Source organism: Diospyros lotus, chromosome 3, assembly GCF_014633365.1.
Source record: "Diospyros lotus cultivar Yz01 chromosome 3, ASM1463336v1, whole genome shotgun sequence".
Lineage (NCBI taxonomy): Eukaryota > Viridiplantae > Streptophyta > Magnoliopsida > Ericales > Ebenaceae > Diospyros > Diospyros lotus.
The window spans coordinates 9,510,324-9,524,988 of record NC_068340.1 but is presented as its reverse complement, the minus strand read 5'-3'; the positions used below and the strand labels follow the sequence as shown (position 1 = coordinate 9,524,988).

At 38.4% G+C, this 14,665-nt stretch overlaps 1 protein-coding gene across 1 annotated transcript; it reads left to right on the top strand.

Moving 5' to 3' along the window:
- Positions 1–7,376: 7,376 nt before the first annotated feature.
- LOC127796818 (uncharacterized) lies at positions 7,377–8,177 on the top strand. Its single transcript, XM_052329218.1, has one exon. It carries the CDS (start codon positions 7,377–7,379, stop codon positions 8,175–8,177), a length of 801 nt encoding a protein of 266 aa, XP_052185178.1.
- The last annotated feature ends 6,488 nt before the right edge of the window (positions 8,178–14,665 follow it).

Sequence of the window (14,665 nt, the reverse complement as noted above, 5' to 3'; positions counted from 1 at the left end):
TGAAACGATAGCCCAGTGAGGATACTATGGCGAAATCATCATTATTGAGTAACTTTGAAGTTATTAATTTTTCTTTTTCGGTATTATAACGCAACTTAATTTGGTGTTTAATGATGTAATTGCTATTAGGAAATTTCTCAAGTGATATTATGAGAAAATTGGGGTTAATGCGTAATTCTTATAAATATTAATGTAATATATGATATATATATATATATAGGTTGTGTGTGTGTGATTGCCCATTCTCTGCAACCCGAAACCATACCTCTACAAAAGTTATGAACTAATTCTCACGCCAAGAGGGTTCTTCATGCTAATAGGGATGGGCAAGAGGGTAGGAGATGGCTATAAAAGGGGAAGGTTGTGAGCAAATGGAAGCGAAAGAGAAATGGAAGTAGTGGCCAAAAGTAGAAAAGAGAAAGCTGATGCAGAGAGTAACCGAGGGAAAGAGAGAGATCGTGCGCAAGAGAGAGAGAGAGCTTGGAGCGGTTAGCGAATGGGCCGGTGCCCGTTGCAGTAGCAAGCGGCCATAGCCGCAAGCTCCAAGCGGCCATGGTCGACGCGCAACGAGCAGAGCAGCAGCGGGAAGTCTGGTTACGGTGGCTGGTGGTTGTCGTGCGATGGCCCGCGAGGTGAGTGGCACAGAGGAGGCCGGCAAGGCGAGGCTGAAGGCAGCCAAAGTTAGCCCCACAATTGCGGCTACCATGGCCGATGAACATAACCAGCGGAGCAGGAGCCACGAGCAGCAGGTCATGGCGGAGCTAGGCAATCGAAAGTAGCTGTTGGGGCAGCCGGTAGAGAATAGCCAGGCGATGGGTGGCGTGGGACGACTAGTGCGCAAGGCGCATGAGCGGATTGTAGGCGCTGATTTGCGAAGAAGAAGGAATTACGAGCAAAGATTGAAGATGAAGAAAGAAAAACATAAAAGAAAAGAAAAAGAAATAAAAGAAAAGAAAGGAAAGAAAATGAAAGAAATAGAAAGAAAAAGGTGAAGAAAAATCCTAAAAAATTCTAGGAAAATAGGTAAAAGAGATTTATGAATATTTCAAAAATTTTGGGCGAGAAAATGGTTTGGGTATGCGTTTCGAGGATATGACACGCATACCGAGAAAGACTGGGAGGCTAAGTTAAGGTAAGTAAAATTCTCTAAAAAATTTTAGAAATCTAGGAATATTATTTTATGAATTGTCATAGTGAAATATTTGAGAAATATTTAGTTTGGATTTATTAAGGAAAAATATGAGAAAATAGAGAAAAAAAAATAAAGAAAATGCAAGAAATTATGAAAAATAGGTTTTAATACTTATTTAAATAAATATGGTGATTAGGATACTTTGAGACTTAAAGTTGAAGTGACTTGTGCGAATTTTGAGGTTGGCACGCAAATCGAGATGATGCACGAATTTTGAGATAATACGCGAATATCGAGGTAGCCCGATAAACTTGATGAGGTAAGCCATATTTTCCAACTGGATTTAGTTTATGGGAAATACTTGGTTTGTAAGTGATTCAACCCAAAACCAGATTTTAAGTAAATGATTTTATCATATTGTCATGCATTAATGTGAATATATCATATAGATTGCATTTACATGTATTGATGATGAAATATGCATATGTTCACGATGATATTATTGATCATGCATCGCATAAGGGTTTGAAATTATGGACTGGCACCGCTGCTCTGCCAAGGGTGCACCTATACACCTCGAACTGGTAAAGAGGCTATAAAAATAGGGAGTAACAGTTGGATGCGGTCGACTCAAACCGAAATGATATGGAAATGACATTTTGCATTTTGAATTCATGCACGAAATATGTTTATTGTTCCCTTACTTAGATGATTCATCATCTAACTTGGGCTTTGCCCCCGAAATATTCAAACGTTTCAGATGGAGATTGTAGTAGAAACGAGGATAAATGAGGCAGGAAATGGCACTTAGCAGAGTGCATGATAAATGGAATGTATGTTATGTAGCTCATGTATTTAAGTTCTGCTACTTTGAATTCTAAATATTTTGAGGAGTGATGATGTATATCCTTATTTATGGTTAATAAAGAAGTAAGAATTGATTTATGATCAATGTTAAGATATCAGGTTCGATTCTAGCTTCCGTAATAGATGTGTATGATGATTCTCTTTCGAGAAAAAGTATGAAAATTTTGGAATAGATATGAGATATGATATGATTTAGCTTTAAGTTTGAAAGAAAAAAATTATTATCCCAGAATTGTTCCAATTTATAACGTACTCGAAAAATAGGACGTTACATATACATAATCAAAAACCAACCATAAAGTATGAGTTGGTACATAATCCAGTTAAAGTCAATTGCTATTAAACATGCAATAATGTATCCATGATTGATTTGTTAGAAAAAAGAATTACTCCAAAAGTCCATAAATGTAACAATTACCATTATTTGCCATTCATTATAACAAAAAAATAACTAATCTCCATGGTCTATTGAACTCTAATCACTTTCATCACATTCAACCTACACAAAGAAAGTAAAAATACCTTATTAAAATAGAAAGAAAGTTTTGCCAAAGAAAGATGAAATCAACAAAGTATAATTGTACCAAGGATAACGACTAAGCAACATGTGCTCCAATGGCGTCTCCAATGGTTTCAAACATTCCATATCTTCTTATCAATTATTAATCTCACTCCATTGCCACTTGAATATGTACCTCACACCAATTAGGTCCTAGTCGTGATCCATTAACCTATGAGGATGGATCAATACTTTGGACAATTCCCTTTGCTACAATTTGACTTGGGTCGTTTATTTTCAAGCAAATTCTATTTTGAATCTATCAATAAAATTACAATGGGTAATGCAAGTTTAACATCTTAATAAAACTAAAGTAAACCATACATAAACCCAATAAACTAGCAATTCAAACAACATATTTGCATAACTACTATAGTGAAGAAGAAATAATAAGAAGAATTACCCGAATTGGCTGGTGAGTTAAAATTGGTGACATATTGTTGTAAGGAGATGACACAGGATTAGAAGGGTTCAAAGATGGCGTAGGATGATTATTTCTAGGTGTTTCTTTTTTTTTCATGCACATAGCTCTTAATTCTTGGGGTAAATCACACCAAATGTCACAAAACTTTGGCGTTCTTTTTAATTTGGTCACTAAACTTCAATTTCTTGCAAAGTGATAACAAAACTTTAAAATATTTTGCAATGTGGTCACTAAAGTAATTTTTTGATGGTTTCTAGCTGAAATTGCTGACGTGGCGATGATGTGGCCAATGCCACGTCAGCAATTTTGATGAGAAATTATCCAAAAATCACTTTAATGACCACATTGCAAAACATTTTAAAGTTTTGTTATTACTTTGTAAGGAATTGAAATTTAGTGACCAAATTGAAAATGACACCAAAATTTTGTGACCTTTGATATAATTTACCCTAATTCTTGTAGCTACTCATTCATATTCATGTATTGTTCCTTTATCATCTCCAATTCATTCTTGTAACTCATGGCAAGTCTATGAGACGTTGCGCAACTGGGTGTTGTACCATAAAGATCTAAAGGATAAACACTTAAACCTTACATACGTACAACCCCAAATTTCTCCTTTCCCCATAACTTGTGAGTGTATCATTTTTATTTTGGTCATCTCGCGGGCCTTTTGGAGCATTTACAGCTAACTCAAGTAAGGCTTCCTACAAAAAAAATATTTATATTCAAAGAATAAATGTAAACAAAAAGATAAATAAATTATTATTTTTATTTAACTATTACCATTAATTGACTAGCTGCCTCATTTCCTAGAGTTTCATCTTTTGAGTAACAATCAATGAATAAGATAGAGTGCAAGGGATAATAGCCAAGTTCATTTTTTTGCATACAACATAAATATTTATATATTATATAATAGTTAAACAAAGATATAAAATTGAATACTTCCAATTATGACAAATATAATTAATAAGAAATAAAAATAATATTTATCTCATTAAAATTCAATTACACATAGTATTTTGAAATGAAGTAGAAGTTACCTTTTTCTCTACCACTAGCAAAACTCATCTTACCCTTCTGGTGTACCATTTTTTGATGTCCCTTACTCACTTTATTCCTATCACCAAGTCTCTAGAATACATGACAAAGTTTGTAAGAGAAATTAATTGAAAAATACCACAAGTTGAAGTAAAACTTTACACACACATTTGATACATTAGAATTCCAAAAAGTTACCAACTCCTTCCATTGGTCTTCATGAACTCTTTCAGAAACATTTTATGTTGAATCCAAAATTTCTTGAGCAAATTATGTCCACAATTTATAAAAGTTAACTTCATTTAATCTCCTTAGTTTGGCCAGCAACATATCTTAAAATGGTGTAAATACCCTTTCACCTGAGCCCTCAAATTTGATATTATCTTCACAGTTCTCACATTGTTTTTTCTTCTCTATTAGGTGCATAGTCAAATCAAAGCACATGATGTTACAACATCCATAAGAACATTATGAAAATTAAAATAGCCAATACACACACACACACTATGATTGTTCTAAATACCAAAACAATTACAACGCAACCAAATACCAACATCACCCATAACACCCCACCCTTTCCCCACCAGTATATTGCAACCCCCCCACCCAGCCTATAACCCAGCAACAACACCCAATCCTCAAAGCAGCACCAAAACACCCAAAGTAAATCTCATTTCTCCTTGATATATTTTATTTAATAACAAATACATCCCTAAAATGTATTGACAGTGCATAAGGCTCCCGCAATTTCAAGAACAGTTAGATGTAATCAGCCATTCCCACATGCCTTTTATTTCAGAGGCAAGGTGTCTGTATCCCTAAAAGTAATATCTTACACTAGAATGTTAAAAAATGTTATCCAAATGTCCATGACCTGTTAATATACACAAACCAAGATCTTTGGTATATGTGTGTGTGTGTGTTATACGAATATGAAGATCAAGTGTTTGAAAGAATCCTAACCCAAGTTTATAGCCACTTAATACCCGGATGCAAGCCAATGTGACCTAACTAAGAAAGAAAGAGAGAGAAAACCTATATACACCATTTTCCAGAGATTCCCAACGCCTACAGAACAACCCCCAGACCCCACCACTACCAAAATTTTTGAGAATTTATTGTGTACTTGTTTTTTCATTAATATTTTCTTTTTATCCCCATTTTTTCTCCCTTTTAATTATAAGATTTAGAACTAGAAAAAAGAAAATCCAAACAAAAGAATGGCCCGAATAGTAGATAGAGAGCAATGCATACCTGAACAGAACAAGGCTTCTGTTAACAACAACTAGCAAGCAATAGCAATGGGCTCACGACGAAGGCAGAAGTATGTGAGGGGGAGACAAAGGCAATGGGGATTTGGCCAAGCGAAAGAGGCGGAGCATCTCCCACCATCAATTTTGTTTTGTTTTATTTTTTATTGAAATATTTATTTGCTAAATAAAAAATAAAATAATTTATGAAAATAATATTAATAATTATTTGATTGATAAAAATAAAATAATTTAAGATTATGAAAATTATTAAATAATTTATAATAATAAAATAATTTAAATTATTGCATCAAATTAATATTTATTTTAAAATATAATTATTGAGTCCAAAGCTTTGTGCTAACAAGACACTTCAAAAATTATGCCTTACTAAATTTTTTTATTAGGGCACTTTATTGTTGTGTTTTATTAGAATTATTTTATTGAGACACTTAAAAAATTGTACCATATTAGATCTTTCTATTAGAACACTTCATTATTGTGTCTTATTAGAATTATTTTATTGTGATACTTCAAAAAAAAATTTCTATTAGATTTTTCTATTAGGACATTTTATTGCTGTAACTCATTAAAATTATTTTATTAGGACATTTTTTAAAAAATATCCTAAAAAGATTGTCCCAAAAGTGTTTTTTATTGTAGATCATAGTTCCTATCCGATAAATCTTAAAATTAGAAATAAATTTTAAAAAATCTCGTGTTATACATCTTTATTACAAATTCTTAACAATTTAAGAACAAGATCATCTGAAAATTTAGACACTTATTCATATACAATTTGAGAGCTACAAATGAAGATATAACTATTTTATTGATTACAAGATTATCAAATAAGTATCACTATTACATACTAAATGTCATCTAAATTTAGTATTAAGGCGTACAACTCTAACAAAAACAACATATAATAAATACATTTTATTTAAAGATGGAACTATTTATTATTATAAATTAACAGAATACTCGTCAAAACACTTTAAGGCCATCTCCAACGTGGGGGACAAATCCTCCTTAATCCAAAATTTGATGAGAAAATCGCTGGAAAGCATCTCTAACGAGCCTTCCTATCTAGCAATTTCCTCCCCAAATTTTTATAGAGCTTCAAATTGCTCCTACAATTGAGAAGTGAAAATTTGCTCTTCAATTTTATTTCTCCAATTACTCTTTGTTGCTAACCCTAAAATTTGAAGAAGATGCCGACCACGAGGAGTAGCAGTAGTAGCAGCAGTTACTAGTGGCGATGATCAATAGCAACGACGAGCAGAACGAAGGCCAGATTTGGTGTCAGCGATGAGGAGCAGGTTGTCTTCTCCAAGTGTTTCTAAGCTGAACGAGGACTAGATCGATGTGTATATTTATATATGTGCAGGTCGAATCGATTTGTTCAATTGTTTGGAAAATTTCTATGGAATTGAACCATTTGTGTATTTATTTATTGATTTATGTATTTAATTATTGATTTTGTATATGTATATATTTGATTATTTTGTGTATTTAATTAATTATTAATTTTATTTATGTGTGTATCTAATTATTTTATATATTTAATTATTAATTTTGTGTATGTGTTAAAATTATAAATGAAATAAAATAAATAGAGTTAAAATTTATAAAAATAAATAAGTAAAATAAGAAGTGAAACAGAGTCTGAATTGAAAAACGCATAATTTTTTAGACAAGTTAAAAATAAAGAATAATTTATTTATAATATTATTGAGAGTGAGATAGGGATATGAGTTAGAGATGGCCTAACACCTATTTTTACTCTCTATCTCTCTCTATATATAATCAAATAAAAAATTTAGAGTTCTCAATAAAATAAATTCTCAAAATACTTCTATTATATTTTATTTTAAAGACCAAAAACAAACTCTTTTAATAAGGGTATCGAGAGCAGCCTAGAATCTTCTATCTGGCCATGACCAAGACGCGTCGTCAGTACCCATCTCCGTCTGGAACTTACTGGAACTTTCACCCATCCCAATCCCATAAATTCCTCAACCAAAATCGTCTTTCGAATCGCAGAAACAACATCAACTCTCACACTTTTCGCAAAAAGCTTTCAAACAATTCAATTCAATGGATGGTACTACGTCTTTCGAAAGCCATCCCAACCAGGCCTCCCGAGGAATACCAGTCCGACCGCCGCGGAAGGTCGTTTCCATCCCGGTCAGATTCGTCGGGTCGGAGGAGACGACCCAGATGTCCAGAACTGCCTCCACTTTGAAGATCCAGAAGGTTTTCAGAGGCTTCTTGGTGCGCAAGAGCTTGAAGAAGATCCGATTCATAGGGCGCCAAGTTGAGGAGGTGGAAACGAGACTCTCGCGGGGCGTGGAGGCTGTCGAGCTGATTCGAAGGGACGCCAAAGAGCGGATCCGAGTGAACGAGGAGCTCATGGCTCTGCTCTTCCAGTTAGATTCGATCCGTGGTGTCGATGTCGGGGTCAGAAATTGCCGGAAGGCCGTGATTAAGAAGGTGATAGCGTTGCAGGAGAGGGTCGACAACGCTTTTGTTGTTGTTGAAGTTCCGCAAGTCGAAGAACAGTCGGCTGAGGTTTTGATGATTAATTCCGATAATGGCGCCGTGGCAGTAGAAATTGAGGAATCAGATGAAGGTAAAAAAGGCGCAGCTAGCATTTCAAGTAACCGAGATACGGAATCTGCGGCTCCAATTTGTGAGCAAAAGGATATAATAATCGAAGCGAAAGGCGGCGATGGTGAGGGGAAGACAAAGGTTTGGGAGAGGATGATGATGGATAATGAAAGCATGGTGAATTTGGTAAAGCAGCTGCTTGACAGAAACGAGATGCAAAGCCGGATGCTGAATTCGCTGACGCAGAGGGTAGGGGAACTGGAGAGGGCCGTCGCATTGACCGCTTGAGGAAGAAGAAGAATAAGTGGGGATAATATATGTTGTTGAGTTGATTGGGGTAAAGAAAGAGAAAGAATTAGCCATTATTTGTTTGATTTTCGCATCAATCACACACACTATTCATTGTGGACAAGGAAGCGTTGGGCCAGCCACGGATGCTGCTCTGCCTCGCCTCTGTTCTGCTCTGCTCTGGCGTGTCGTCCGTTTCGTGTTGTGTGTTACATTGAGTTGAGTTGCAAATATGTAACGGGGCTCCTACTTTGGTTTTGAAGCGTAAATGGCAACGGGGTTTCTTTCTTATGGAGGTAACAAGGCAATGGCGATTCAATGGCATGTTTATTTGTCATTTTTTATTTATCCAGTTGCTTGGTCAAATCTGAAATTGCTTTGTTAGGTGACGTGATCAAATGATAGTCATCCAAGTAGGGGTCCATCCCTGCATTTGTGGGCCCATAGTGTACCATCCAAACGACAACTTACTCGGATCAATAACAAACCAAGTACCCAAGAAAGAAGCCCTTAATACTAGTTGTTGGTATTATAGATGTCACTTAAAATTGAGGGTGATCCCGTGCAATTTAATCTCACGAGAGAAATAAACAAAAATGGGTGAGAGCCTAACTAAGAGTTACCCTTAAAAAGTGAGCAAATAAAACATCAAGTAGGCCATTGGATAAAGGGAAACTTAGACCAAGTTTGATCCTTCCACTAATTTCATTTTTTTATCTCTCATTGTTCGGTGTGCTGAGCATAATGACAGACGAAGGGTCAAAATTTTCAAACCAAAAAGGGTCAATTAGTGTGTATATTACGGGGTGAAGCCGCTGTGCTTCTGCTTGGTCTTTCTTTGGAATACTCCTCCCCATGTGCTTGCTTCCTACCATCTACTGAATGTTGTTTTCTTCTAACATAAGAAAAAAAAATTCAACCATACATATAATTACATATTTTCTATTAGATAATTACTTTCTGACCGTTTTTTAGAAAAAATTTATTGCATTTTATGAAATTGGTATCATGTACAACATAAAAAATGTGATCTATAACACAAAAGATTCATTATATAACACAAGTAGAGGGTGTTTGGTGCTCTGTTTTGACCACTTAGAAGCTCTTTCTTCAGCTTATAAGTTGCTAAGTTTATTTAGTTATGCATTTGTTAAAATTACAAAAGTTTAAATGGTGTCGAGCTTATAAACTATTTTAAAAATATTTTCAATAAGCTACTCTCCTCCCAACTTTTCCAAATAAGCTCTTGGTAGCTTATTTCATTGACTAAGTAAATGACAAATTTACCCTCAAACAACTATCATGTTTCCAACTTCTACCCATCTTCTTCATCCCTCTACCTTTTCCATCCCCATCACCCACCACCTCCAGCCTCCATTGTTGCCTCCTCTAACTCTTCCATTGTCGTCGTTGTTGCCATCTCCTCCATGGCGATCGTTACCTCTAGTCCCATCCTTATTGGCAACTGCCTTCTCCATCATCTATCGTTATCGTCGTCCGCCACCTACATCTCCATAGCCATCTCCATCGTCAGCGTCCTTCATCTCTCTATGTGTGTGTGTGTGTGTGAAGGGATGGCACCGGAGATGCACACAAACGCTTAGCGGTAGAAGGAAGAAGACAAATTGATTTTTAAATTTTTTTTTCTAAAAACCAAATAAACAAACAGCAGAAATGGATTGCTTCTTCCATGATAGTGATAGCAGTCATACGCATATAAAACAAAATCATACAATTTAGAATTGCAATTAACGGTAAATGATACCTTAAGCTCAAAGAGCATGCTGGTTGCTTCTGTTAAGCATCTAACCTGAACTTTTCGGTCTCCCGATTGAACTTATGCGATCTCATCCCGTACCAGCTCACTAACTTGTTTCTTGATCCAACTCCTCGTTCACTCTAATACATGTCCTTGGCCGACCAAGCCACCCCCACAAGTGTAGGGGATCAAGTCAATCCACCTGTAAGCTGTCCCAAAACCCTTTGTTGGACCCGTGATAAGACTATCTCAATGAAGGTGAAAGAGAGTTAGGACTTTTCCTCCAAAAGAGATTGTCAATCCAATGGATCTTGATGATGCGGTAATCGATCACCTTCCTCTGCCTTGAACCAGATACCTACAAAGAGATGAAGTTGGGGACTTTCTCCCCCGTGGTCACTCCGACGATCAAATCAGTTCACCAATTTTATCTCTGGTTCTCAGTATACAGTAAATAACTCAAGGAGAAAAAGAAAGTGTGGAATCCTTTACCCGTCCCTATTGCCTTCGTTTTTATCCTCTTGCCAAGATAAGGATTCCCTTTCGAATTGCCAAGATCCCCATCTCGTACCTTGCGGGGTTGTGATCTTACCAATATGGATATGATAATCGTTTCCGAGGGGTTCGAGATAGTCCTTATCTCCATGATCCTTGGAACAATGATTGATGTCGAGGAATCTGGAGAATCTCCGCTGAGCAATCGGTTAGTTGGCATGCTGAGATGTATCTACTATATGTCCTTTCTAGGCTTGAGCAAGATGACATCAGGGGCGTGGTTCCCCAATTGTAAATGTGTCACTGTTGCTACTGGCTATATTCTCGGGGTATTGGAGTAATTATTAGCCCGAGGGTATTTTCCCTCATCACTTGCCCCCCCCCCCACTCCTCGAGCCCTCTAGCTTGAATGGCTCAAGGAGTGTCAAAGTCCCCAAAGGTTTCGAGCACCCATTTACTCCGAGGGTTGAGATCCATCGGGTCTAAGAAGCTAAGGAGTTTATTTTTCTTGTGTATGTGTATACGACGTGGTTACCAATTTGTTCCAATGTCGGTATCCGTTCCCTAGACGTTGTCTAAACCTTTCACTTCTCAAGTCGCGCAATCTTTGGGTGATTAATGCTCATCATTACCCGCCCTTTTGTTCTCTACCTTTAAAGTTTTAATAGGCAACTCTAACTCTTCTACTCACTTCTTCTCCCGATTCCTTTTATGCCCAGCCTGCTGTTGTGCTAGCGTGTGTTCCCTTCTCTTCCTGCATCTTCTTTACTCTTTCTTCTCACTTTCTTTCATGGCGATCACCGGATCCGGAAGGCTTAACTTGGCCGGCATGGAGCTTGTTAAGTGGGAAAACCATCTTGCCTCTTCCATTCCCTGTCAATGGATGAGTGAGTCAGAGTGTCAGTAGTTCAAGAAGAAATATAAGATTCCTAAAGAATGGGAGATCGAGTTCAACACTCATTTGCGGGCATGCCACCTCGTCGCCGGTCGTCTTTGCTTCTACAACTGTGCCTTCGATAGAGGCTTTCGTTTCCCCCCCCCCCCCCGAGAGAGGGTCATGTCGCTTTTTCAACATCTCACCATCGTTCTAACACAGTTGTCCCCCTTTGAGTGGAGGTACCTAATGGGTTTCATCATTATCTATAGTTTCGGTCGAATAAAGACTTCAGGGGATCTTTTCGATTACTTCTTTACTACCAACCGCAATCTGAGAGGTTGGATTCTATCTCACCCAGAATCGTGAAGGAAAGTTGTCTCCTCGCATCCAAGGAGCATCCTGAACTTGAGATCAAGGCCACGACACTCATGCTGTCCGGGGGGTCTAAAGATTCAGATGACTGGAATGAGTGTTTCATCTTTGTCCGCCCTAGAATATCCAGTTCCGCACAAGAGATTTGGTCCGTGTGCAACGGGTGGACTTTGAATACCAAACACAAACGTCCGAGCGTCGAGGCTATCAAAGAATCAGCCAGTAGAATCATGGGTATTAGTCGAAACTGGGAAGAGAAATGACTTTCCAACCCGACACTTAGCAAGGTGGGCCTAGATGGCGAGACCTATAAGTGTTTAGCCCTTTACCTCCTCCCTTACTTCCTCATTTTTACCAGATATTGATCTTCACTATTTTTCTCGCATAGTTAAAAATCTCTAGGAGATAACCTATTCCCCCATCACCGAGGGGATGATTTTAGATTTTCTCGAGAGAAAAGGACCTTTAGCCCCAACCAAACCCAAGAAAGCATCTGAGAAGGCCCCCAAGCCCTCTCATGACAAAGGGCTCTCAGTGGCGCTCAAGAAAGCTCCGAAGAACTCTAGGAATAAAGAACCATCTACTTCTTTCAGATCAAAGAAGATGTCTAAGGGGGACTTCAAGACCTTCTAGGAGGCCTCCAAGGATGGCCCCAAGGCTTGCCTGAAGAGCCCTTCCTCAGGACCCTGAGCCCCAAAGAACAAGAGGGACTCCCAACCTTTTTAGCAACCAGCAGTAGCGCTTGCGTCCTTGCAAGATCTGTCTGAAGGTGATGATGAAACTATCTCCTAGGCATTTGAGGTGGCTAGGGCGGAGGCTCAAGGAAGTCCGTCGCTTGTAGGTATGGAGTCAACCACCAGGCCTCCCACCATTCCAATCCTTTCTATTTTTAAGCAGATATTAACGTCCCTATCACCGGAGGGGTACCGGGGATTAACAGGGAGAGCTTTATTAGAGGAGGCTTCTGTACTTTCCACCAAGGAGATTCTGGCCCAAAGGGCAAAGCGATGAAGGGTCGAGGCTACCCCTCTCCTACTTTGGCCGAGGCGACTTTAGTTCCTGATGCAGCCAAGGCCCCCATTAAGACCCTGGCTATCACCAGTGCTTCGCCAGCTACGGGTGACCCAGATTACTACGTCGAGATTCTATGGGTAACGTCTACCGCTTGGTTTCTTCCTCGAGCTTTCTTTATACGAATAGTCCTTGATCTTCATTTTGTTTTGTTATTTTTTTTTTAGAGCCTTTCGGCCTTTCAAGATTCAATTGCCTGGCGAGAATCAGAATTCTTAGCCCGGATCGCTTCCTTAGAATTTGAAGTCGAGAGGCTTCGAGGGCTTGAGGCCCTCTCTTCCAAGCTGGCAGAACTCCAGCATAGCATACATATCCTCAATAAGTCAATTGAGTTGTCATAGGAGGAAACGAAGCTTTCCAAAGAGGCCGGGGCTCAAGCTCGTGAACATTTGAAGCTGGAGGAAAAGAGTATGCTGGAGGCTTATCAGGCCAACTCTAAACTCAGAGAAGAGTTGGATACTGCTAAGGGTGCGAATAACCTACTTTGAGATAATATGAAGAAACTCACCTTGGAGTTGAAAGAGGCTAAAAAGGGCCAGGTAGAAGCAATGGAGTCCTACTCTCGGTGCAAAGAAGAGCTCCGAACAGGTAACTCCAAGCTCCAATCTGCCCTCAAGGATGCCTACGTGGCCTTCCAAAATGGTCTTGAGGATTTTCGAAGCTCCGATGCTTATGCTGCGGAGTTAGAAGGTGTCCTTCGGGGTGAATTCGAGCATATGAAGAAACTTACGAAGGAGCGCTTCCCGAACCTGGATGTGGACTCCATCGCTTTCGATGTCTCGGTAGCTTTATCTTCTTTAGAATAGATGCCTTTATATTTGAACTTACTACTTCAATAAAATTTTACCTCCTGATTTGACATCTTCTTCTTTCTTTGCTTGTTTGCTTTCCCAAGAACTTACAAAATTTTTGCCTTCACTCCCAAAGATTGGACATTTCCTATCTTAGTTAATTACTCTTTAAAAGAGACCGTAACTCTTCGAAGGAGACCATTACTGGGGTGGGGGTTACATCTAACCCCTCTTACACTTGGAGGATTTTCCTTGCCCTTTACTAGGGGAAAAGCCTTTTGGGGATCAGATTTGATTCTTTCGCTTGTTTTTTTTTTTTTTGAGGTAGGTTCGGGGCCCCCCGAGGATCACATCTGATCCTTTTTCTTTTGGTCGAGGGTTCGAGGCCCCTCAAGGATCACATATGATCATTTTTCTTTTGGTTGAGGGTACGAGGCCCCCCAAGGATCACATCTGATCCTTTTTCTTTTGGCCAAGGGTTTGAGGCCCCTCAAGGATCACATCTAATCATTTTTCTTTTGGTCGAGGGTTTAAGGCCCCCCGAGGATCACATCTGATCCTTTTTCTTTGCTCGAGGTTTTAATGGTCCCTTGGGATCTTTTGCTGTGAGGAGCTTTAACTGTTGGGAGAGAAAAATAGATTTATTTCAGAAGTCATAATCAATAAAGAATATTATTGATAAAATTTCCTCAAACTTTGCACATTCCAAGTGTTTTTAACGAGTACACCCTCTGCGGTTTGAAGTTTATAAGCGCCAGGATAGAGGGCTTCCACCACTCTGAAGGGGCCCTCCCAATTAGGTGTTAACTTGTTCGCCTCCCGAGTACTTCAGACATCTGCTCGCCGCAACACCCAATCTCCAGGAAGGAAATTCTAAGCTTTTACCCTTCGGTTATAGTACTTTTAAATATGCCGATTGTACGCTGTCTGTCGAATCTTCACCTGATCACGAAGTTCATCAAAGAGATCTAAGTTGTCTCTTAGATTATGTTCATTGGACTCTGATAGAGCGCATATTTTCATATTATTTAGCCCTCATATTTAGTCTTTTTGCACGTTAGTTGTGTCATTTTATTCATCTTGATTTTGTTTTATTTTATTTTATAGGAATTGGATTTCACAC

Excerpts from the sequence above, each read along its gene's own strand:
- LOC127796818 (XM_052329218.1), top strand. The coding sequence starts at position 7,377 with ATGGATGGTACTACGTCTTTCGAAAGCCATCCCAACCAGGCCTCCCGA.